Raw genomic sequence first — 25288 nt, 5'->3', positions numbered from 1 at the left:
TGTGGAGTTTAAGCTGACAGACCTGAGCTGGCATCTCATCTCCTGGACCTTAGGGTAGTTATGTGAAGTGTTTCACACGCTTGGTTTAACATGCCACATCTGTTATTGCCAAGGGTGTAGAAAAATGGGTAACGTGGAAGCTCCTCTTCACCCACGATAATTGTATAGCAAAAGGGCTACAGGTCAACAAAAAAGAGCAGACTGTCTGGGCAGACCAGAAAGGGAATTCCCACCTTTGTTTCTTAAGGTCAGCACGCACAGATAATTTCTCATTTATATTTTTATGAGTATTATCTGGTGACCAGGAAAGGGCCAGTCAATGAGATTTCTCCCGCCTCCCTTCCCAGTGTCAAGCACAGGGAGCTGGAAGTGTCTGAGTTTTCTTAGGCCAGTTTTTTCTATGCCACGTTGCATACCTTGTTGATTCCCTCCCTCTGTCTGGCCACTCAAAGCCACAAGCATGGGTGTCCCCCTTGTCACCTCTCTTAAGTGCACTCCTGTGCACAGCCACTGCAGCCCCATGAGCACTTACTGAGACTGTCTCCTGAGTTGCTGAGGTGTGTTTGTACCCCACTGCCACTGAGCTAAGCCACCACCACCCTCTCCTTCACCTTCCCACCATCTTACTGACCCCTGAATGATTCTTTTGCCTCCTTCTGTTGGAAAATGCAGATCCCAGAGTAAGTCTATTCAAACAGCCTTCTCTCCCTCCTCCTCCTGGTGTGAATGTAGGTGTGTGTACACGGATGGGTGCAGTCTGAGGCTGAGACACTGGGTATCTACCTAGATCGACCTCCACTTTATTTCTTGGCAGAGTCTCTCTTGATAGACCTGAAGCTCATAGCTAGCTGGCCCAGGGGTTTTGTGGGCTCTGGGGATAGGATCCAGTTCTGGTCTTCATTCTTGCCTGCAAACCCTTTATCAACTGAGCCATCCCCTAATCCTCTTCTTTAGGCCTCCTGTGGTCTGCCCTTCACCTACACTCCTACCTCACAGGCTCAGTGTTTTCAGTCCGATCCCAGAGCTTTGCATTGGTAATGGCTTGGTAAAATAATAATGATTGCTGACCTTTATCGATCAACTTGTGCGTGTCAGCAACAGACTGAGCCCTGGCAGTTGATTCTCCCACAATACCGACGGCTGTGGAAGTAGGTCCCATCCAGCACATTGTATGAGGACAGAAAGGGTTAAAGATGTAAAGTTTCCCCAAGTCCAAACTTCTTAATATTAGATAGACTAGAAATATGCAGTCAGTCTGGGCACGTGCCTGCACAGTGAGGCAGTTGGTCATCTAGCCAGGGCTGCCGAAGCTGATGGATAATACTCAAAAGACCCGGGCTTAACAGTGTGACTGCAGACAACTCACCTCTGAGAGTCAATTTTCCCATCAACAAAGTTGGCATTTAATCAATACATGTCTTCTTTGTCCTCCAGATCAGGCCAAGCAGCATCAAGGCAGGACTCTAACACATCCAATATGTATGTTAAATGAAGATAGGACATAGTTCCCCTGTGGAGAAAACTAAGACACATAAGCCACCCTGGCTCACTCTGCAGGACTCTTCATGTTATGAGGAGAGCTTAGATGACCGTAGAGACCACAGGATCTAAGAGCACCATCTAGAAGAAGGATACTGGAAACTGAATTCTGTGCCACCTAAGGCAATAAAAAAAATAAAAAAAAAATCAGAGTGCTAGCATAAATTGCCTAGTTGACTTAAAAATATATTTCTAAATGTGTTTTAATATCTTTAGTAAAACAGAGTTATTTAATTAAAACAAAACCAAAAACTATTGTATTAAATCAGGTTAGCCCTCCTGTAATCCTATTACTCAGGAGGCTGAGGCAGGAGGGTGATGGATGGATTCAAGGTCAGCTGGGCTATGTACTTGAGACCCTGTATTATAAAAATGACTGTGTGATGCTTCTCTTTCTGCATTTAGATCCTTTTTTCCAACTCTGTCTGCATCAAAAGATGCCACAATGCGACTTCCAGTGGTGTAACCCATGACTATGGAGATCTTAACAAATCATTGCATTAAGCCTGTCGTTCTGCATTTAGACCCTGTTTCATATACAGAGAAAGGACAGGATGTTGCTTCCAGATGTTGTGTGTGATGTGTGTTTATGGAGACGGGAAAATTAATTTCCTTCCTCCATTTCTTCAGGTCTCAGAATGCAGCTGGCCCATCAGGCAGGCCCCAAGTCTACACAACTTGTTTGCTGTGTGTCGGAATATGTACAACTGGCTACTACAGAATCCCAAAAATGTCTGTGTTGTCCACTGCTTGGTGAGTATTCTTTGGTCCTTCTGCCTGGTGAGGCTTTGGTGAAATATGGGCAGCTGTATCCAGAATTGTGACCTCTGAGCTCAACAGCATTTACTGAGCCTCTGTTTGGAGGTAGAGCAATGCCAGGCAGCTAAAAAATGAGGGGAGGGAAGAAATGATGTATTACTTTGAAAACCTATTTTCTTATTTGTGACCCTTCCCCTAGCCCCCTAAAGGTAAAACAATTGAGGGAAGAATCTATTATTCTTGATGGTGCCCTATTTTGTTTTGAGATGAATTCCTACTGAGTAGTCCAGACAGGTCCTGAATTCGTGGCAATCCTCCCGCCTCTCAGTTTCCCAAGTGATGGGATTACGGGTGTTTGCCACAGAACCTGACTTTATTCTTGGCTTGATGTTTGAGAGAGAGAGAGAGTGAGAGAGGTCTGAGTTCACAGTGTATATAATGCAGGGGTTCTAAACTGTGCTGAGTATCTTAAAAGAGGTAGGAAAAGAGTTGTGGATACACGGGTTAAAAAAAAGTGCACTCAGCTCTGTATGGATATGATGGATATAAACCGTTTCAATTTTCTCAACAAGTTGTGTTAAAATAAAAATAAGAGAAATTGACATTTATGCCCTTGTGAGTAATTTCATGGACCAGTTGCATTTCCAAATAATTCCCAAAGGGATTGTTGGCTTGGGTTTCCTCCAGCCCCTTTCACTAGTCCTTCCTCTCAGGCTTCTTAACAGTTTCTTAAAATTCAACTTCCTGCAAAACCTTTCTAATTCTTGGGTGTTTTTCACAGCACAGACATTCCCACTGTGCAGCTAAACATCACCTATGACATTTAACACATAGCATCACCCCAGGCCGTTCCCTGCCCACTTCCCACTGGTCTGTCCTCTTGTGGGGAGAAACTTTCTCTGAACTTTGCCACAGAAGATCTGAGCAAGTGACTGTGTCTATGAACACAGTGAGTCTGGGCATAAGCACTGGAAATAGTCTATTCCTCCTGCAAACATCCATTGGTTTGTAGTGACGCTGTTTGTTGTTTTGTTTTGCTGAGGCTACTGGATGACTTTCACCTCTGTGGGAGCCAGCTGGCTGAAAAAGAGAAGCCAGTTGAAGAACCTTTTTATATTTCTGTTTCAACTCCCCAGTCCTTGGCAAACGATACAAAACGCTCGGTGTCTGTAAGCATTTAATGTCTGAGGCCATGGGGCTTGGCTTTTAGAGCTACAATGGATCACTCAAAGAGCAGGTTACTTTTAGGGCCTAGGCAGTCTTAAGTGCATTGAGGATTTTTACTTACATTTTTTTCCAAAAGTTTAAGAGAGGCTAGAGGCTCCCCAGCTCTCATAATGCAATCACAATGAATTAAAAATCCAAGACTTTGTGGATTCATCTGGGGATGTGATTGCCATGGTCATTACAGTGACCAAAATAAAGAGACTGACATGCAATTTGAGACGTTACGATGGTGAGCACACTTCTCATGAACTGTTGGTCACCCTAAGTCACCCCTGTGTAGTCCCTGGCTTCTTGTAACCATGTGCAAGTTCAAGAAAATCATGAAAGAGGGCGGGAGAAGTGTCTCAATGATTAAGAGTCCCTGCTTTTCTTACCGAGGACCCAAGTTCAGTTCCCAGAACCCATGTCTGGTGACCCACATCTGCTTGTAACTATAGCTCCGAGGATCCAATGCCCTCTTCTGATCTTAGGTACCAGGCATGCATGTGGTACATGAACATATATTCAGACAAAACAACCATGCACATAAAAAAATTAGAAAAAAGGATGACATAAAACGGGGCTGGAGAGATGGCTCAGTGGATATCTTATCTAAGGTGGAGTTGGGTGCAGCTTCAGGCTCTAAGCATCCGACCCGTGTGATCACGGTGAAGCCCCATGAAGAGTGTCAGGGGCCAGCCGGGTGGTGGTGGCGCACGCCTTTAATCCCAGCACTCGGGAGGCAGAGGCAGGCGGATCTCTGTGAGTTCGAGACCAGCCTGGTCTACAAGAGCTAGTTCCAGGACAGGCTCCAAAACCACAGAGAAACCCTGTCTCGAAAAAGCAAAAAAAAAAAAAAAAAAAAAAAAAAAAAAGAGTGTCAAGGGCCTATGATGAGTGCCTGGAGGAGGTGCAGGCTGGCTGCCACCCTTGTGAAAGGCTTGGGCAGAAGTCTGGCTTGTTATGGGTAGCTATAGTGTTCAGAACTCCTGACTCTCCAAGGCATAGATTCTTCTCTGGGCAGCATCAACAGCTGTTCTTGGAGGCAGAGCCATCATCTTTTCCACTTCTGGCTGAGCTTAAATGAAGACAGTTTGACCAGAGCTCATTCTATGTCTTGCTGGCTGGGCACACCAAAGACTGATATGTTAGGTAGGTCCAGAGATGTGCATTCCACATGTTAACGTCTTTTAGGATGGAATCCAAAGGAAGAAGAATGGCAGGGATTGATCTGGCTTCAATCTGGACTCAGAAGGGCTGATGGACTGGAAAGGCATGTCAGATATGCGAAGGACTGCCTGAGCAAAAGGAGTGGGCTTCTCCCTTCACGGAGGGAAACATTAAAAAAGGTGTTGACTAGAAGTTGTAGAGGAAAAGTCGCGTGTGGTGGCCCACACCTTTAAGTGCTAGCACTTGGTGGGCAGAGGCAAGCGGATCTCTGAGTTGAGGCTACCTCTTCTGTTTACCAAGGAGCTCCAGTGAGGGCTACATGGTGAGACTGCCTGATAAACAAACAAAATGAGGAGGAGCAGACTTTAACTCAGCACCCATAATAGGAAACAGTTTGTAAACTGGTGTGAGCCACTTCGAATAGAAGCAATTTCCCTTTTACTTGTTCTAGGAGAGGCTTAGTTTTCTTCCTCTCTGGGTTGCCAGATGTTGTCACAAGGCAATCATAGATTAGGTGACTTAAGTGGTAGAGATTTCGTTTCTCATGGAGAATATGGAGGTTGTAAGCCGAGCTCAGGCTGTTTGCAGATCTAGCAGGTCTGCTTCCTTCCAAGGGGGCATGCACATAGGTGTCCTCTCCCAGGAAGGGAGGGGGACAGAGAAAGAGAAAGAACCCATAAGGGCCTCTTGCTCATGACCTAACTATACCAGAACCCCAGCCTCCAGTTCCGGTGCCCTTACATGAAGAATTAACATTTCAATACATGAATTTCAGGAGGAGACAGTCAGTTTATAATACATCGATTTGTAAAATGAATGATGTTTTTTGTATTAATGAACATACAGTGTGAGTGGTGTACATACATAGCACCTTCCAGAGGTGACATCTAACTTGAGGCTCTTTACTTTTAGTTACTTGCTTACTATTCATGACAGTGCCTCTAGTCCAGAGTTGGTCTAGGTCTCAGAAAGTATATGCAACTGGAGTTTATTTTGCTGAGCTTCTTGGTGAACATCGAGTCAGTTTTATCCTGAGAAAAGTCTTTCCTTGCTGCTGTCTGATTTCACAGCAGGGCCAGATTTTTGGTCTTGAAATGAACAATTCTGAAGTGAAAGGCACCGATAGTTAGGAGGTGCCTCTGTTTTCTCTCTTCTCTGCAAGAGGGCTTTGCCCGGATCTGATGTTTCTGACAAGTCTGTGGGTCTTCTTTGACAGGATGGACGGGCCGCGTCATCAATTCTGGTTGGTGCTATGTTCATTTTCTGCAATCTCTACTCTACTCCTGGCCCCGCTGTTCGATTGCTCTATGCAAAACGACCAGGAATTGGACTGTCTCCGTCCCATAGGAGGTACAGAGTTGGAGGTGCAGGGTGTGGTTTAAGTGGTGCCTGGCACTGCGGGAGGCTGGCCCCATGGGAGCTCTCTTTCAATCTTTTTCTAATTGATCTGGTGTTATCCTGAACAATGACGACAGTTAAGATGGATGAGAATGTTGAGTTTTCATGCAGATTCATGAATCTTCATTTGAAAGTCTGTGATTTTGTAATGGAAAGAAAACTTTTTAAAATGTCAATGTTTACTGAATGAAAAAAGGAAATAAAAAAGGAAGATCATGACTGCTTCTTGGTAGGGTGGAGGAGAGAGTTTATTGTTGATAAAAGGAAGAGCGCAGCCAGAGGCAGGGACATCTGGGAGAATCCAGAGTGAACTGGCCACATTGAGCTGGGCCATGTGAGGAGAAGGGGAGGAGTATGGAGAGAGGAGAGAGAGGAACTGGGAGCAACAGTCAAGAGGGCAAAGGTACAAAACAGGGGAGGGGGGTAACCAAAATGTCTGGTGCCCCTGGGCTGGAGGGTTCAGGGGGTAGAGGTGGGGTATGCCAGCCATATTTTGTAACAGGTAGGGACTGAGGGATCCTGGGAGAACCTGGTGGCCAGGTCTGCTTGGATATGTTACATAGGTAGCTCAGCCGTTTGTCCTAGGATTTGAGACTTAACATTCTGCTTTGCTCCTTTAAGAGGAGAGGAAGCATGAGTGAGACTGACAAGAAGGCTGTGCTAAGCACCAGTCTAAAAATACCCACTGGACATAGCTCGAGCGTTCTCTCCAGTCCCATCTCCCAGTGCCTTCCGATTTGTGCTTTAGGTCTTCATTGAGATACACTGGTGATCACTGTGTGAAAATGCAACAATACAGAGAGAGTATGTGCTTTAGAGCTTGATTTTTCTCATGACTGAGATGTGGGGATGTAATAAATAGATCTAGGTTAGAATAGATAATGTGAAAATGACTTTAAAGAAATCCCTTCTTTAGATACCTGGTTTATTGCCTTCCCTAGAGTTGGAATTAGTTTCTCTGTTCTTACTTAAATTTTATCTTCTCACTTCTTTGGATAAAATTCCTGATAATAAATTCTAAAGCTTATCTAAATCTGCCTTTTGCTGACATGCTTAATCTGCTAGATATAACAGAAATATATGTCCAAATATTGGGCTAGCATAGCACTGCCCCAGGTTTTAGACTGAGCAAACACCCTTCTATCAGTTCAGCATGTCAATGGAAACAAGCTTCCTCTCATTTTAAAAAAAGACTTATTTATCTTTATGTTATGTATATGGGTGTTTTGCCTACATGTATATATGTACTATGCATACATGCCTGGTGCCTGTGAGAGCAGAAGAGGGTGGCAGATCCTCTTGGACCTGACATTACAGAGTGGGTGAGCAACAATATGGGTGCTGGGAACCAAACCTGGGTCCTCTGTAAGAGCAGCAAGTGCTCTTAACCACTGAGCCTTGGCTCCAGCTCTGATCCACAAACTTTCCTCATTGTCTGCATCCCCCTTTGGTGGCTAATGTGAAGGAATAAGTAGAGCACCTTTCTACTGTAATTTAATTTACAAAGACAGACTCCACAGCAGAAGTTGTCTAATCATCCTGTTACGATGGGCTCAGAGGACGGCGGTCTTCTGTTTCAGGTATTTGGGCTACATGTGTGACCTTCTTGCAGACAAGCCCTACCGCCCTCACTTCAAGCCACTCACGATCAAGGCAATCACTGTCAGCCCAATTCCCTTCTTCAATAAGCAGAGAAATGGGTGTCGCCCCTACTGTGATGTACTGATTGGGGAAACTAAAATATACTCCACATGCACGGATTTTGAACGGATGAAGTAAGTCACAATGTTGTTGCTTCTTGCATGCTGAATTCCCATGTAAGTTGGATTCTTCCTGCTTATTGCTGGGACAAGTAGTTTTTGTTTGTTTGTTTGTTTTTTTTAAAGCCCAACATATAGTAATGAAAGATAAGCACAATTGAACCCAAGGATTTTTCTCCTTTATACACAGTGGTACTGAGTTCTGAAGGACGGTGCTTGGGGTGTCCAGATGATAGGGGTGGGTGGGCACAGAGGACCTGGATATTTTAAAAGGAGACTCAGTGATTTGGGTAGATGATTATCCTAGTTACTTTAAATTGATGTGCTAAGACACCATGACCAAGACAACGTATAGAAAATGAGTTTATTGGGGGCTTATGGTTTCAGGTGGTGAGTTCATCATGCTGGGGGAATGGGGGCAGGCAGGCAGGCAGGTATGGTGCTGAGACCTCACATCTTGACCCAACAATCAAGAGGCAGATGTAGCCAACTGGGAATAGAGTGGACTTTTGAATCCTCAAACCCACCCCTAGTTATGCACCTCCTCCATTAAAGTCACACGTCATCCTTCCCAAACTGTTCCACCAACTTGGGACCAACTGTTCAAATATGGCCAGTGGGGCCATTCTCATTCAAACCACCATAATGATGTACTCAAAGTACTTATATGATCTATAAGAAGAAGAGGCACCAGTGGAAGGTCCTTGGGGTTTAGGAGACTAGGGAGTGACTGGTAACACAACATAGACTTAGTTGGCAGTAGGTTAATTTAGGAGTCAGAATTCTAGACCCTGGGAGAGTATAACATTCCTTTCTCTATTCTGACTTTGGTTGGATTTTACTGTGTAAGGCAGGGTGAGTTGAGGAAAGCAAGATCTGTCCAGGAGTCCAGATGAGACAGAGAGAGAAGGCCTACATTGTATCAGTGCTCTACCAGCTCAGAAAGTTTGCAGCCAGTGTGAACTGGCTGCATTCCTACCTTTGCACAAGACAGGAAGTAATTCCTTGGTCCAAGCCTGGACAAACATGTCTCTTAGAGCCACAGAGGTGCATTCCTGTGTCTGTGGTAGTACCAGATTGGACACTTTCATGTCTCTTCTGATCTCCATTTAAAGAGAATACCGAGTCCAAGATGGGAAAATCTTCATCCCCCTGAACATCACAGCCCAAGGCGATGTCATTGTTTCCATGTACCACCTGCGGTCAACCATCGGGAGCCGGCTGCAGGCTAAGGTAAGGGCTCAGGGGGACTCAGACTATGAGCCCGCTTGCATTTGTAATGGGAGTACTACTGGGTCTTTTCTCTGGCATTTTGGGCTTGGTTGCCTTGTGAGTTTAGAGTGAGAAGGACCCTTAACACCTGCTGATGTCTTCTCAATATCTTCTCCATCACTGTGGGAGGGAATGGAGACCAGGGCAGGTTGTGACTTATACACAATCATGGGGAGACAGCCCCAGAACCTCAACAAAGCACGTTCCCGAGAACCCGAGTCTTTCTTTTAGGGGATTACTATGAAGCAAGAGATTTTAATTAAACATGTGTATAGTTAGGACCTCCCCCCCCCCCCCCCCCGCGAGAGATGGCTCAGTAGGTAAACAGTGTTGCCACCAAGCCTGATGGCCTGAGTTCGGGTCTCAGAATGCCTCCCCCAAGAGCAGTGATTTTTAGTGTTTTCAAAAGATATTGCTACTGTTAGAATTCTCTTATTTAAGAATGTTTTCTTTACCCCTAAAAGAAACCTTGACTAGCAGTCACAACCCATCCCTCCTTCCCTGCTTGCCTTCTGACCACTGTGAATCCTTTTTTTCTGTTTCTGAAGACTTTCTCATTTGGGAACATTTTATATAAATGGAATCATACAATATGTCGTCTATGCCGGCTGATTTTTCTCACCATTGTAATATCTTGGAGGTTTATTTGTGTTTTTAGCATGTATCAATATTTCATTGGAACATATAGTTAAGTAATGTTCCAATGAATGGATATACCACATTTATTGATTCTTCATGTTTAGATTATTTCTACTCTTTGGTTATTAGGAAAGATGTTGCAAGTAAATATATATATATTGAGACAGGGTTTCTCTGTAGCTTTGGAGCCTGTCCTAGAACTAGCTCTTCTAGACCAGGCTGGCCTCGAACTCACAGAGATTCGCCTGTCTCTGCCTCCCGAGTGCTAGGATTAAAGGCGTGCACCACCACTGCCTGGCACAAGTAACTATATCTTAATTAATCAAATATTTGCTAAGATCACATATTATACCCATTGCCTAGGTGTTTCAGATTAACAAGAGCAATATTGTATTTTTAGCTTTCCAAAACTGATCTGAGGAGGGGGGCAGGTCAAGCATGTATGAACATCCACTCTGCTGTATCACTGGGGCACTGTCATTGGGACAGTTTGCTTTAGCCAGTGGCGGCCAAGCAGAGTATGGAGGCGGGCCCTGAAGGATGAGTTTGTCAGGTAGGAGGACACCCTGGGAAGACAGAATATACAAGAACATGGGACCTTGGTGGGTAAGGAATTGGCCTGCTCTCCTGGAGAAGAGAAACTGGAAACAAATTCATATTTCACAAAGCATCCGATAAAGAAACAATGGAAGGTACTGGCTCCCCAAACCCGGTCTTTGGTGTAGACTCCCTTTTCTCCTACTAATCATGCTTCTTGCACATGTTTTTTTTTTTTCAGGTGACCAACACACAGATATTCCAGCTCCAGTTTCATTCTGGATTTATACCACTAGACACGACAGTTTTAAAGTTCACCAAGTAAGTGCCCTGTGGACCTGACGTCTTCACCAGCATAGCGGCATGCTGCCACCTCCAAAGTCCCACACTGCGGACTGTTGAGTGCAGACAGGCTGCAAGCATTTGAAATCTTTTGGTTGAGTGTAGTTGATCTTAAGCAGTGCGTGTGGGGTGGGGGTGGGGGGGACTAGGGAGATGGCTCAGTGGTTAAGAGCCCTGGCTGCTTTTCCAGAGGTCCTGAGTTCAATTCCCAGCAAGCACATGGTAGCTCACAACCATCTATAGTGGGATCTGATGGCCTCTTCTGGCATAAAGGCATACATGCAGATAGAACACTCATATACATAAGGTAAATAAATAAATCTCTTTTTTTCTTTTAAAGAAGTGCATATGGATCACAGAGTTAATTAGAAAGACCTGAAGTTCCCTGTTAGGGAACATAATTCTCTATCCTTTGTGTTTGTGGATGCTTATGTCCAACAGGAATGGCAGTTGAATTTATAGAATAGCATAAACAGTGGTCCCTTATCAGGCGCTGTCTGGCTAGAGCACTGTAAAAGAGGTTTTGGGGAACCCAGCTGTACCAAATATTGACCTGCGGTTGCTATAACATAATGTGGTTACGGATCTCAGGGTGTGACTGAATCTGGGGGGGTGGGGGTTGCCGGAGTCAGGAGACAGGGAGCTACGAAGGATTCAAGGGTCCAGGCTGAAAAGGTGGCTTTGGGTCCATCTCATTATTTTGATGACCCGTTTAGCTGGCCAGTGCGTGCTGGCCAGATGTCTCAACCCTGCTTCTCACAGTACTTTCACTAGTGTGCTTGGTAGCAGCCAAACAATTTGGGCAAGTGTTACTCGGTTTTCTCTGGAGAGGAAACTCAGGCATAGCAGAGTAAAGGAACACCTGGTTATTGGCTGAGTCTATCCAGAAGTGAGTTTCAGGCTGGACTCGTCTGCGTGGGCCCAGCCTCGTGCTGAGCATCCTGCTGATGGCACTGTGCACGCTGTGTCTTTCTTTCCATTAGACCCGAGTTGGACGCATGTGATGTACCAGAAAAATATCCTCAGCTGTTCCAAGTGACACTGGATATAGAAGTGCAGCCCCAAGACAAAGTGATCGACTTGACTCCCCCATGGGAGCACTACTGCTCAAAAGATGTGAACCCCAGCATCCTCTTTTCCTCTCAGCAGGAACATCAAGACACTCTGGCCTTAGGAGGTATGAGTCACGGTTGGTTTGGGTTTCCCGGATGAAGCCTCTGGGTTGCTTACTGCTTTACTTTGTTCCCCATGTTAAGGTGACGCTGTGTGACCTTTTGTCTTGCAGGTCAGGCTACAGCAGATCTCCCTCCAGACCATCCCAGGAATGTCGGGCAAGGTGGCTTCTTTGCTTCCCTCTGTTGGCAAGGTATGGTAAAGCCTCTAAGTTAGAATGACTGGGTGATTAAGTGACTAAGTTGTCTAGTGGTTTTATTAAGACACTTCTTGGAGCAATCTTAATTTCTGCCTTATTTCAGACCTTTCCCTTCATTTGTTTTTCAAATCAGGCAACTTGCCTGCTTTCACGTTCATGAGCGTTCAGACAAACCAGAAAGTCAGTGTAGGCTAAATTCTACCTCCTGGGTTTGCACAGTGTTTCCAAGGCACATTTTCCAAGACTGATGAAGTGTGACATGTTCTTAGATCTCTCCTTAGGCAGTTGACAACTCAGAAAGACTCACAAAGAATTGCCTGCCTTCAGATATAAAGTTGAGTGCTATCTCAAGCACCGTACCTCTAGCAAGGCAGGATGGGTCTTGCCCTGGCATGGTGAAGGCGGTCACCTGGCCCGTATCTCAGCTAGTTGCTTTAGCAATCATTAATCCAGACAGGAATCTCCCACTGTGCGGTTTTGTCCCCACAGCTGGAGACATTTCCAGGTCCCTTCACAACCTAGCACTTTACATTACTGTCTTGAGGAGACAGTCATGGGCATTCTAGTTATGAATACTGGCCATTCTTGCTTTGCAGTTTGCAGAGGTTTTAGCTACAAACTGAGGTACAGAACCAAACAGACAAGACTGTGTGTGAAAGGAATGGGGATTCAGCTTCAGAGGTGGCCTAGGCAACGTTTTCTTGATTGACCTTCCTCTGATGTGTGAACGTAGCACAGTATTCCTACATCCTGTAGACGTTTTCAGTGTTAGTTAAAACATATTCATCTGGGTCCTTTGGGTTAAAGGTTTGCTTACGGAATTTCCTTTTGAACAAGGCAATGAGAGCTTCTCAGACTTGGAAGCCCAGCCGAACCTGACTTGCAGATGGATTGTCAGCCCCTTCTTGGTCCTTATCTTGCATCTTTCTCCCAGTAACCACTTCTAATAAAACATTACTCTCACCTTCCCTTTGCCATGTTAATATGTAGAAATAATTTCTGCATGCGTCAGGAGAGATGACTTAGTAGTTAAGAACACCTGATGTTTCTGCAGAGGACCCTCTGTAACTCCAATTGCAGGAGATCTGATGTTCTCTTCTTGCCTCCGGAGGCACACATGATACACAGACATATAGACAGGCACTCACATGTAAAATATTTTTTAAAAGAATCTCTGTTTTTAGCACAGGTACACTCTCTTATTTGCTTGGGGCCTTTACGTTTTGCAAAGGTATGTTAAACATATTATTTAACATTGCGGTGGCATCTCAGATGACAACCTGCAATCAAACATGAATGTTTCTACAGTGGGACATATAAATAAATAGGGACTTGTGTGAGGCAGCAGAAGCCTGCAGGTAGCTTCATCTACCCATTCTGAGCATGCTCTCCTGCTGAACTCACTCCACCAAACTTAGATCAACCTAGCCTTTCCCACAGATGTGCATGTTTCAGAGTTGGGGTTCACAAGTGTGAACCAGCCCCCCATTCAGATTGTGGGTCTGTCTGGTGTGAGATAACAAAGTGCTATCTATGGAAGATGCTCTCGAGCAGGGCCTGAAAAGGCGCATAGAAGCCTTCCATTTCTTCCCAGCGGAAGCGCCTTTCCTAAGTCCGTTTGGTGGGGAAATATCTCCTTGCAGGATGGTGGGAGGACTGTGAGGCCGAGCCCTTGAATTTGCTTCTTAGGGTGTGTTGCTTCTGCTTCAGGTCGTGTGGAGAAACAGAGGGCAGTGAGAGGTGTCCGCAAAGGACTAGGTGTTACTGGCATTTTCTGTAGCACCCACGTAGTGTCTGGAAATCCACGTGCTATTGATCTGAGTTCTTTTTGTTATTATTGGATGTAATTCTTACAGCAGCCTATGCAGTGTGTAGTATTTATGATCCCTGTCTTGCTGAGGAGGAAACCAAAACACAGAGAAGTAAAGTTACTTGCTCAGTGTTATACAGCCAGTGAGGGGTGGAGCTGGGTTCCATCCTTGGCCGGCCAGATTGCTTTCCCTCTTAGTCCTTATGTTATCTTGCCTTGCAGATGGTGGACAAACAGTTGAGAATGACCTGAAATTAAACAGTTATTGCATTGGGAGGGGTCTGAGAGCACTGTTTGCTCAGAGCTGGTCTATATTCTCGTTCTGGAACAATGTACTGGTATGGTAGCAAACCTCGCCTGCTTTTGGTTATCCAATCATTTATCTGCACATTGGCCTTTCTTAGATCAGAAATCAGAAAAGTCGTTCTGCGAGGAGGACCACGCTGCCCTGGTGAATCAGGAAAGTGAGCAGTCGGATGATGAACTCCTGACCCTCTCGAGCCCCCACGGCAACGCCAATGGTGACAAGCCTCATGGAGCCAAGAAGCACAGCAAGGAGCAGGAGCCAGCAGCCCCTCCTCCTCCGGAAGATGTGGACCTCCTGGGCCTGGAAGGGTCCGATGTGAGCAGGAACTTCTCCCCGCTGGCAGCGCCTCCCAGCAATTCGGAACTGCTGAGTGACCTGTTTGGGGGTGGAGGTGCCACAGGTCCTGCCCAGGCAGGGCAGGCTGGGGTAGAAGATGTCTTTCATCCTAGCGGGCCCGCATCAGCGCAATCCACACCACGCCGCGCTGCCACCTCCGCCTCTGCGTCGCCAACCCTAAGAGTGGGAGAAGGTAATTTCCCCATATTTCTCTGTTATCCCAGACTTCGGGAATAAACTTTTGGGCGGGCCAAGCACATAGAACTCAAATGTTTTAGTAAGCTGAACTTTTCTGGTTTCTTTGAAAGTTCCTTGGGAGAGCATACGGAAAATACAACAATTGTCCATTTTGGTAGAAAGGTGTAGGGATATATTTGTACCCCATACTCTTTTTTTATTTACATTTTTTTATTTTTTGAGAACTTCGTACATGAGTACTATATTTGCATCATTTTCCCCTTTCCCCTCCCTCTTCCATCTCCTCCCATACCCCTCTCAAATTCATAATTTCTCCTTTATTAATTATTATTGCTACATCAGTCTCAACCTACTGAGCCCTTTAAGTGTTGCTCATATGTGCTCAGGACTGACGTACTGAAATTGGCTAACCTCTCAGGGAGCTCATCCCTGGGGGAAAATAGTCCCCTAGCTCCACAGCCAGTGATTTTCTGTAGCTCTCCACCTGCCTAGGGGTGGAGCCTTGTAAAATTTCCTCTGTGCTGCGTGTCCCCTGGTGCTGTCTGTCACTGCGCAGGTCTTGTTTAACCAGCCATTTTGTTGAGATGTCGCTGGTGCGGCTTTCCTGTAACATCCAGAAGACACTGTCTCGCAGCAGGCATCCCGATCCTCTGGCTTAACTCCATCCTTTTAATTTCCTTTTCTCCAGACTTGAGCCTCGAGTCTACTTTAGTTACTTCTGCTTGGAGATGGAGATGGATGAGCTGTTATTTACTACAGCAGCTGATAGTTGTGTGATACTCGCCGCTTGCCAGATATAGAGTACACGATTAAACATGACTCCGTTCTTATAAAAATCTGTAGACAGATGCTATCATTGTTTCTACTTCGTAGTTGAGGAAATAGAAGCTTCCAGTTGAATTAGCAGCATTTGTTCAAACAGCTGGGAATTGATGGGGATGGGGTCCCAGCTTGACCTGTGGACTCGGAGCTCGCCCTCAGGCCTCCAGTAACACTTTTTGGAACTCTAGTTTTCTGGATATACCCCGGCTGTCCTGAGAAGCATGTCAGGATATGCTTGAGGGGCTCAGGCTAGCAGCATGGCTGGGGAGAGAAGTGCGGCTGGTCTTCGTAAGGAGTCTGAACCGTACATACTCAGACTTCCTTTTCCGGGTCAGCCAAAGCATGAACATTTGCAAGAGGATGTAGCTGGGTACCAGAGATTCATTATGACTTCAGAATAACCAGCACACACCAGCTCCCCATGACTGTGACGGTTAAGATGATACTGCATTAGGAAGGGTAAAGAGATGAATCGTACCCACCTAGGCTTGGGGAATGCTATCCTTCACCCTTTCTGGGCTCTGGGCTGGTCTTGGCTTGTGAAGTTCTGCTGGATGCCTCTTTTGTGAGAAGGGGAACAGATTACAGAGCTCAGGTGCAGAGCTCCCAGTGGTGGTGGCTGGATGGGAACCTGGGAGCTGGCATCCTTCATCATGGCTCTTCTGTGCTTTGTTTTCTTCCATCCCGTTCCAGTTTATCAGGATGAATAAAAGGTCCATCAGGGAAACAAAACCCCAAGATAGAAATCAGCAGTGTTCCATGCCAAGTTTTAAGACAAGCTATCTGAAGGATATTTGATAATCTAACCCTTCATAGTCCCATGCTGCTGAGTGTATTCATGTCAGAGCTAGAAGGCACCGTCAACATTAGTTAATTCTGTCTGCAAAATCATAGAAATGCTATCTGAGCATACAGCTAGTAATGGCAGACCTAGACGTAAGTATTCTTTCCCTCCAAAAAGAAACAGAACACCACGTCTAGAATTAATCATAGAACTAACATTTAACTATCTGGGTAGCCTGTTCAAAATTTAATTTGAGCTGGGCGGTGGTGGCGCACACATTTAATCCCAGCACTCAGGAGGCAGAGGCAGGCTGATTTCTGTGAATTCAAGGCCAGCCTGGTCTACAAAATGAGTTCCAGGACAGCGAGGCTGTTAAACAGAGAAACCCTGTCTTGAAACATTGCCTCCCCCCCAAAAAATTAATTTGGCCAGGTATGGTGGCATACACCTTTACCACAGCATTTAGGAGGCAGAGGCAGTTTCAGGCCAGCCTGGGCTACATAGGGAGTTCTAAGCCAGACAGGACTACATAGTAAGACCCTGTCTCAAAAATAAAACAGCGAAAACCCTCTTACTTTGCTTAGTTGGAGACAGTACCCATGGGCATAAAGGTAAAGACTGACTCTTGAGTTTTTAGCTGTGGTATCCACCTTTCATCTTTGGTTCTGAGAATTTCTAGAACAAGGTATTATGAAAAGTGCTCTGGTAATCTAAGAAGTCTTTCCTATCTTCTCCACTGGTTAGCATCAACTAGAATCAGGTGGGCTGACCCATTGTCCTCTTCCAGTCACCCTGCTAATTCCAGTGTTCTTGTGTCAGAGAGCATGAGGTCTCATGACACTAAGTAGAGCAAGGGGTGTGCGTCTTGGGCTCCACTGTCCGAAACGGTGCAGGTACTGCCACAAGAAGCTGATCTGCTGCCCCGTGGTGTTGGGAGCGCATAATGCCAGTGACGTCATAACTGTGAACTTGTGAGCCACATGCCCCACTACGTCGTGACAGTGGGAAGTGTTTGTTCAGTGGTTTGGTCCTCAGGTTCTATTTCTAGAACGGGTCAGCCCCGCTCCACGAAGCAGACTGTCGTCGGCTTGGTGCCTACCGATTTGGAAGTGACATCTCACTTTAGGTAGCTCAAGGAGGTTTTGGTTCTTGCTCAACAGTGAGAAATCAGAGAGCAGTTGTCTCCATGCAGCTCAGTGTTTGGCAGGCATCCTGTTCATTTCATGACTAACGCCTGTGGGGATTACCTGGAGCCGGAAGATTTGAATGTGGGTCTAGTATAGTGTTTCCGGGACTTAAACAAGGGCAAGTTTCTGATCCTCAGTTTCACAAGGGTTGAGTGAAGGTGACAGGGAGAAACTGAGCTCCCCCCTCCCCCCGCCAAGGTCTCCATAACACAGTAGAGCCCTAGGAAACTTCACTATTGCTGGCAAGCAAGGCCTTCAACATTCCTAGTTTCCACCCAGCTTTCTCTAGCTGCTAGCGGGCTGTTGAGTCAGTGTTTTAGAAATGCTTGTGTCCTGTGGACTCAAGAGAATGCAGCTTCACTCGCTGCTCTCATTTTGTTCTGTTTTTAGCTTTCAAGTGAGCTGAAGGTCACTTAGGAACAAAGTTAAAGAAAGACCTACTTAGTGGGGTTGGTCTTTTCTTTTGGCATGGCTCTTACATAACTCAGGCTGAGCTTGAACTCCCTGTGTATCCCAAGATGACCTTGAACTTCTGATCTTCCCACTTCCACCTTCTAAATGCTGGGATTACAGGCGTGTACTACCTTGCCTAGTCTTTTGTGGTTCTGGGGATCAAACCCAAAGCTTCATGTGTGGTAGGCAGCACTCTACCAACTGAGCTATAGTCCTAGTCCAGTCAGTGGGGTTTCTGCTATTTGTCTTTATAGCAGGGCCCCCTGCCTGTTTTCTCCCATTAATTCCTTTTACATGAACAGTCATTCATCACCGAACCCCTGTAGCCTGTACCTAGTTTGGGCAGTTCATGGATTCATCTGTGTTGATCTTGTCTTCTAGCTAGTCTGTAGCTATAATTTGCTGCTCTTATGTTATCAAAATCTGTCTTGAGGAGATGACTAATTGAGCAAAACAGAACCTGTGTCTGAACCCCCAGAACCCACATAAGAGCTGGACATATTGTATGAACATCTGTAATCCCAGCACTTCTGCAAGGGGATGGGAAGTAAAGGAAGACAACCCCAGAAGCTCCAGGCGGGCTAGCCTGATGTATGCAGCAGGAAAACAAGATAGTCTCAAGCAAGGCAGAGGATGAGGACAGATATCTGCACTCTGTGGTGTCCTGTACACATGCACGCATACACACACACACACAGAGAGAGAGAGAGAGAGAGTGTGTGTGTTTGGTGTTCTCTCTCTCTCTCTCCTCTCTCTCTCTCTCTTTCTCTCTCTCTCTCTTTCTCTCTCTCTCTCTCTCTCTCTCACACACACACACACGATATACACCATATACACAGACAATACATCCCCACATACACCATATACCCCCACATGATACACATCATACAATACACACACACACACATACACACACACACTAATATACATCACACACTCCTAACCCCCTGGCCATATACACACACACACATGCACGTGTACACACAGGATTTATAAAAGTTACTTGGATCCTCATTTAAAGTTATGACTTTTCTAATAAATAAGTCCAGTCTCTTTCATCTACATGGGTGGGATGATTCCTGTCGTGTTGTGATCCACTGTTAGTTCTGGAGGAAGTTCTAAGTCTAGGAAGGGGTGAGAGAGGTCAGGAGGCAAGCTTCAGCCTGGTCTTTCAAGTGTTTGACAAGGTAGCAGCGGCAGCCCTTCGGTAGCTATACAGCAGTGAGCTGGCAGTATAAAGAAACGCATTTTTCCCTTTGTTTTCTAGGTACCACCTTTGACCCTTTTGGTGCCCCTGCTAAGCCACCAGGTCAGGATTTGCTGGGCTCCTTTCTGAACACATCCAATGCTTCTAGCGACCCTTTTCTACAGCCCACGAGAAGTCCTTCCCCTACAGTGCATGGTAGGAAAGTGTTTTCTATGGCACTTAATGGAATAATAGAGTGGTTTTTCATAAGACAACGCAGAGTACTGAGATGTAAATGCATCTGTGTGTGGGGGTGTGTGTGTGCGTGTGCTCATGCGTGCACATGTGTGTGTATGTGTGTGTGTAAAGCCTTTAGAAACTGACAATTTATTAACATATTTAAAAACTCTTACCGGAAAGAGACTCATTTAACATTTAACTCGGTTTCACTATGGTCCTGAAAGCACTGGGCTGTGGATTTGGTTTCACTATGGTCCTGAAAGCACTGGGCTGTGGATTTCTGCTTATTTTTACTCTAGAGCTGCACACCCAGACTCATAAGGCATCACTGATTATAACATATGTTATTATTTTGTGTACCAGTAAAAAAGAAAAAAAATGCTCCCACTTCAAATCATTTGGAAATTGTGTCCTAGTTACAGATCTCTTTGAAATGTAAGAAAGTCGGCTTCTTAAGTTAGTAAAATATGATGTTAGCATTCCATAAAGTTATCAGTTGTCAGAGCAGAGTTTGGGACACGCCACCCGGATGTATCGGGGCACGTCTGTCTAATGTGACAGCTCCTAGCTGTGCGTGGCTACAGAGCACTCGAGACATGGTTACTCCGACTTGAAATGTGCTCCACGCATAAAGCAAACACAAATCCCAAAGTTTACTGCGCAATCAAAGAATACAAGCAATCTTAGTATTTTTATAGCAGTCAATCATTAGCCTATCATCTGGGCTATCTGCTCAATAACTTAACATCATATTTTGCTTATTTAAGAATCCTGTTTTTTCCACATTTCAAATTCAGGGGTGATGATTAATGTTATCACTATTTTCCCTTTTACATGTAATCCAGGCCACCCATGAGTCATAATGGCTCCTTATTTCACCCAACATAAGAGCCAGCACTGTGTGCCCTGCTCATGGCTGTGTGTACCCATGAGGTTGTACCATCCTCATGCCTGGGGCCTCATTTCCCAGTGTTCCTCTGTACTATCTTCATTCCAGCCCTTTGGGTCTCTCTCTCTCTCTTTCTCTCTCTCTCTTCTCTCTCTCTCTCTCTCTTTCTCTGCCTCATTTTTATCCTGATGGATACAAGACAAACATAAAATGTTAAGAAAACCAGACAGCAAATGTTGACAAAGCTGTCTACTTTCGACCTTTTTCATGGGTTGCTATGGAGCCAGAGCAGGGGAAAGCAGAAAGGAAAGAGCTGCCGTCACTGATGATGGTGTGTGCTTTTTAATTAATTACCCGATGGGAAGGTACGTGAGCTATTGACAGTAGATGACTGTGAAGCCTGGATGCTGACCCTGGTGCCTTGGGTCCTTTGTTTGTGTGTGTGATGTGTGTAGTGGGATGTGTGTGTGTCTGTATATGTAGTGTGGTGTGTGTAGCATGTGTGTGTGTGTGTGAGTGTGTGGTATGATGTGTGTGTTTATATGTAGTGTGGTGTATGTGTAGTATGTATGTAGTGTAGTGTGATGTGTGTGGTGTCTGAGTGTGGTATGTGTGTGGTGTGTAGTATGTGTGTCTGTGTATGTAGTGTGATGTGTGTAGTGTGTGTGTTTGTGATGTGATGTGTTTGTCTGTCTGTATGTAGTGTGGTGTGATGTGTGTGGTGTGTGGGTGTGTGTGTGTTTCCAGTCCCACTTGTAATGCTAGTTTAGTGACTGAGGTCTACCTGCCGATGTTTATGGCCAAGTTGTAGGGAGGACCCTTTCATGTCACAGCACATTTTATCTCAGCTCTGCTCAGAACTTCTTAGCGGTCAGAATGATCTCTCTTAAAGCTCTAATGGGTTTCTTTTTGAGTGACAGTAGACACGTATCTGCCACCAGTATAGTGGGAGATACATTGTGTTTGCCCAGTTAGTGTTCAGAATGCTCCTCCTTCTCAATCCCTGCCACAGCCGAGGAAAAAACAAGATCCCAGTTCTGAGTGGCCCATACTTGGGTGCCCTTGTCAAGGCTAAGCTAAGCTGGGCTGAGTTTAAGGATATTTTCCCTCTTTCTGCGTGGCCCAGAATGTTAAGTATATTAGTGGGGTGCACAAAGATGAATAAGACAGTTCTTGCATTCAAGGAACTCAGCATTAAATGAGGACAGACATGCACACTTATAATTCCTAGTGGGTGGATATGGAGGTAACAGAAGGTGAGCCAAAGAACGAACTGAGAAAACCTAGGGTTTCTACCCAGCTCTCATGAGCATGTGCAGATGCCCGGGAGGAGGAATGAATCCATTAGATACTGAGAAGCCATGTGAAGCCATGCAGGCTGGAGCAGACAGCTTTGTCCTGTGCAAACTCAGACCCATGGGCTCCCAGCCGTCCTGTTCTCATTCATCTTCTCCCTATTTGCAGCTTCGAGCACACCTGCTGTGAACATCCAGCCAGATGTTGTTGGAGGTTGGGACTGGCATACCAAACCAGGTAAGGGCCAGCAGGTTATTTTTCGTACACAAGTGACCACGTAGCAAATACATGGTCCTTCACCCAAGTTGAGGTGGATACTTGGGATATTATAGTCTGCTGTGTAGTTGATTATTCCTAATGATCTATATTCTAGCCAGCACTTTTTCCAATGCACTTGATGACATGATATATATTATATAAAGTATGTATTATATTTTTATAAATAGATATTATATATACTACATATAGTAATATATTTAACTTATAAAATTCAACTGCAATAAGTCTTGTAAATAAATAATTTACAATGTATAATATATATAGTATCTAATAAAGATATATATATGTGGTTTAACTTTACAAGATCATCTACTTTATATCTGTCTCAACAATATAATTAGATGGATCTGAATTAGTCCTACCACTTAGAATCTCCTGGTTTTTTTTTTCTTCAAATACTTAGTTTTTGACAAATGTCAATCCTGACAGGTCTAAGGTAATATCTCATTGCTTCCATGATTCACATTTCCCCTAATAATCAGTGACAGTGGTGATTTGAATAAGAATGACCCCCGTAGGCTCCTCTATTTGAGTAGTTGGTCCCAGTCGGCAGAACTGTTTGAGAAGGGGGTGGTGTATCACTGGGAGTGGGCTTGAAGTTTCCAAATGTCACCCCATTCCCAGTTAGCTCTCTGTGCCCCGTGATTGTGGATAATATGTAAGCGCTCAGGTACTGCTTTAGCACTGTGCCTGCCTGCTGCATGCTCCTCACAGTGATGGCATGGACTCTAACCCTCTGGAACTGTGAGCCCCAGTAAACTGTTTCTCTTCTATGTTGCCTGGGTCCTGGTGTCCCATCACAGCAATAGAAAAGTAACTAAGACCAGCAATGTTGAGAATCTTTTTATGCGTTCTGGTCATTTGCAAGTCTTTTTTAGAGAGAAGAAGTCCTTGGCGTATTTTTAAATCAAGTTATTTGTCAATTTATAATTAAGTTGTTTTATATATATGTATGTACGTACATACATACACACACACACACACATATATCAAGCTCCTTATCAGAATAATGGTTAGCAAATATTGTCCCCCCATTGTATACTTTACTTGTTTCTTGGTTGTCATATAGGTTTTTCTAGTTCAATTTGTCTACATTTTGCTTTTATTGCCCGTGACTTTGAATTGTTTTTTAACACTGTCTGCTCTTGCAGTGGACCCTGATTAGATTCCTGGCACCCACATGGTGGCTCATAACTGTCTGTAATTCTAGTTCCAGGGGACTGATGCCCTCTTCTGGTCTCTGTGGTATTGCAGACACATGGTGCACAGACTTATTTACAGGCAAAAGATCCACACACATAATATAAGATACTCATTAAAAAATTTTAAGTTAAAAATCTTACAGTTGGAAGATGATAAGCAAGATCTCAGGGCGGCCGGGGTAGTTCAGATAAAGCCTGACTCCTGCTCTCTGAAGAAAGAGAAGGTCAAGATGGGAGAGGTAATTAAAGGAAATAACATGCATGGCCAGAGAAGAGCAGGTGCCTGACCCATGTCTTAACCTCGCTTTGGGTCACCACTCAATCAGAGTAACAGCATCTAGGGACCTTGCACACATTTTCACGCTCCATCCTAATTTGTCTTAGGGTTAGCCGAGCAGGTGATCTGAAACCCCAACTCTCAGCATCCTGCCTCAGGGAGCTAACTCATTTTCAATGGTCTCCATTCCTTTCCAGGGGGTTTTGGAATGGGAAGCAAATCAGCCGCAACCAGCCCAACAGGCTCATCACATGGCACCCCTACCCATCAGAGCAAGCCGCAGACTCTGGATCCCTTCGCTGACCTGGGGACACTAGGTATGAACTTATCAGATTAAGATCTGAGTAATATTTGATGCTAATGTCACCTGTGGCAGGGACAGCACCACAGCGCCACACTGTTCCTATAGCAGTGCGAGACTTCCCTTAACCTTTGCGGAACTTTATTTCAGGTAAAACTGGATCCTTGGCCTCAGTGCGAAGCAGAATTGGAGTCTAAGCATCAGTGTTAAGAGAAAGGGAGGCACCAAAGACGAGATTAAGATGCGCTTGAGAGCATGGGTGTGGGAGTCTCAAAGTAGAGCCACATCTGTCTTAACATTAGCCATATAGACTGGCTTTCTTTCACATTCTGTCTCAAAGAGTTGCTAGAAACTTTTTTGCCTCCTTTTCAATTAATGAGGTTATAGAGTGGCTCAAGAGGTACTTTGGATGAGATTAGAGCTTGATAAAAACAACACAACACAACAACAACAAAAAACAAACCAGGAGCCACTAGTGCTATGCAAGGGGTTTAGGGCACACACTATTATTGTAAAGGAGATTTTCTGGGGAGATTCATAGAAAAGTGATGGTTTACCACTGGGAAGAGAGAAAGGCTTTGAATAAATATTATGTTAGAATTCTTCATTCTCAGCCCCAAACAAGCCAAATACAAAAAAGCAGTGGATGGAAATAAATTATTAAGATTGGGCATAAATTAATGAAAATAGAAGTGAGCAAAGTAATACAAGAAATGAATCAATGAAGAGAAGAATTGATCAATAAGTTGGTTAGACATTCACCAAACTAGAGAAAGAGAAGACTCATATTGGTAAAGTTAGAGATGAAAAGGAAGAAATTATAACAGATATCAGTGAAATTCATAAATTCGTTAGGACATACTTTAAAAACATGTATTCCACTAAAGTGGAAACCCTAAAAGAAATGGTTTTTGGATGATTTGACCTAACAAAGTTAAATAAAGATGAGAAGCAATTCAACAGCTCTCTAACAAGCAAGGAAAGTGAAACAGTAATCCAAAAACAAACAATCTACAACTGAGAAACTCAGGCCCACATGTATTCATGGCAAAATTATGTCATTATACCGGTATATCATTGCAGAGTAAGTAGTACCAACCCTGTAGGATAAAAGGGCCAGCCAAAGAAACCTATCATGATCATGAAACTAGAGCCAATGAAAGAAACTTATTTTGGCCCTGAAATCAGAGCCAAATCTGCTCCTAACCAATTGAGCATGAAGCCAACCAATTCCTGAGCAGGAAAACCAACTAACCCGTGAGCAAGAAATCTAACCAATCTAGCTTGTCCAAACTCAAAAAGGTTGAAATCTGACCAATTCCCTTTCTGAAAATCTTCTCCCTGGAAAAATTCCACCCCTAAGAAACCCTATATATCCCGTGCCTGTTCAGTTGGCAACTACCCTTCTCTACCCTGGAAGAGGCAGCCACTCTCCTGGACTCCTTCCTCTCAAACAAATCTCTTGAAAGAGTTTTGGGTGAAGACCTTATTTTGCCCAGAGCAGATCAGAATCTCTGCTGGGAAACTCTCTTAGCAGACTGGGATAGAGCTCAGCTGTAGTGACTCTCTCAGAGAGGAGGATTGCCACATCCTGTGGGGAGACCATCTCCCACAATAACCCAGCTTTAGGTAGCCTGACTTCCTGACGAGTCAGGATACCTTTCCCTCTAGATCTCTAGCACCTGCGGGGAGAATCTGACTTCTGATAGTCAGCGTACCTTTCTCTC

At 44.7% G+C, this 25288-nt stretch overlaps 1 protein-coding gene across 5 annotated transcripts in view; it reads left to right on the top strand.

Moving 5' to 3' along the window:
* Nucleotides 1-25288, top strand: part of Dnajc6 (DnaJ heat shock protein family (Hsp40) member C6) — a 151463-nt gene that overhangs the window by 110590 nt on the left and 15585 nt on the right. For all 5 annotated transcript variants that reach the window (XM_057784111.1, XM_057784115.1, XM_057784112.1 and 2 more), the window contains 11 exons: nucleotides 2170-2292; nucleotides 5891-6024; nucleotides 7653-7847; nucleotides 8948-9065; nucleotides 10522-10601; nucleotides 11606-11799; nucleotides 11908-11988; nucleotides 14209-14640; nucleotides 19159-19293; nucleotides 21671-21739; nucleotides 23458-23577. In XM_057784111.1, coding sequence (XP_057640094.1) covers nucleotides 2170-2292; nucleotides 5891-6024; nucleotides 7653-7847; nucleotides 8948-9065; nucleotides 10522-10601; nucleotides 11606-11799; nucleotides 11908-11988; nucleotides 14209-14640; nucleotides 19159-19293; nucleotides 21671-21739; nucleotides 23458-23577 — 1681 coding nt within the window. The remainder of the gene's footprint in view (nucleotides 1-2169; nucleotides 2293-5890; nucleotides 6025-7652; nucleotides 7848-8947; nucleotides 9066-10521; nucleotides 10602-11605; nucleotides 11800-11907; nucleotides 11989-14208; nucleotides 14641-19158; nucleotides 19294-21670; nucleotides 21740-23457; nucleotides 23578-25288) is intronic.

The sequence above is a fragment of the Chionomys nivalis genome, chromosome 11 (genome assembly GCF_950005125.1).
Source record: "Chionomys nivalis chromosome 11, mChiNiv1.1, whole genome shotgun sequence".
Classification (NCBI taxonomy): Eukaryota; Metazoa; Chordata; class Mammalia; order Rodentia; family Cricetidae; genus Chionomys; species Chionomys nivalis.
This window is presented reverse-complemented; position numbering and strand designations above follow the sequence as displayed.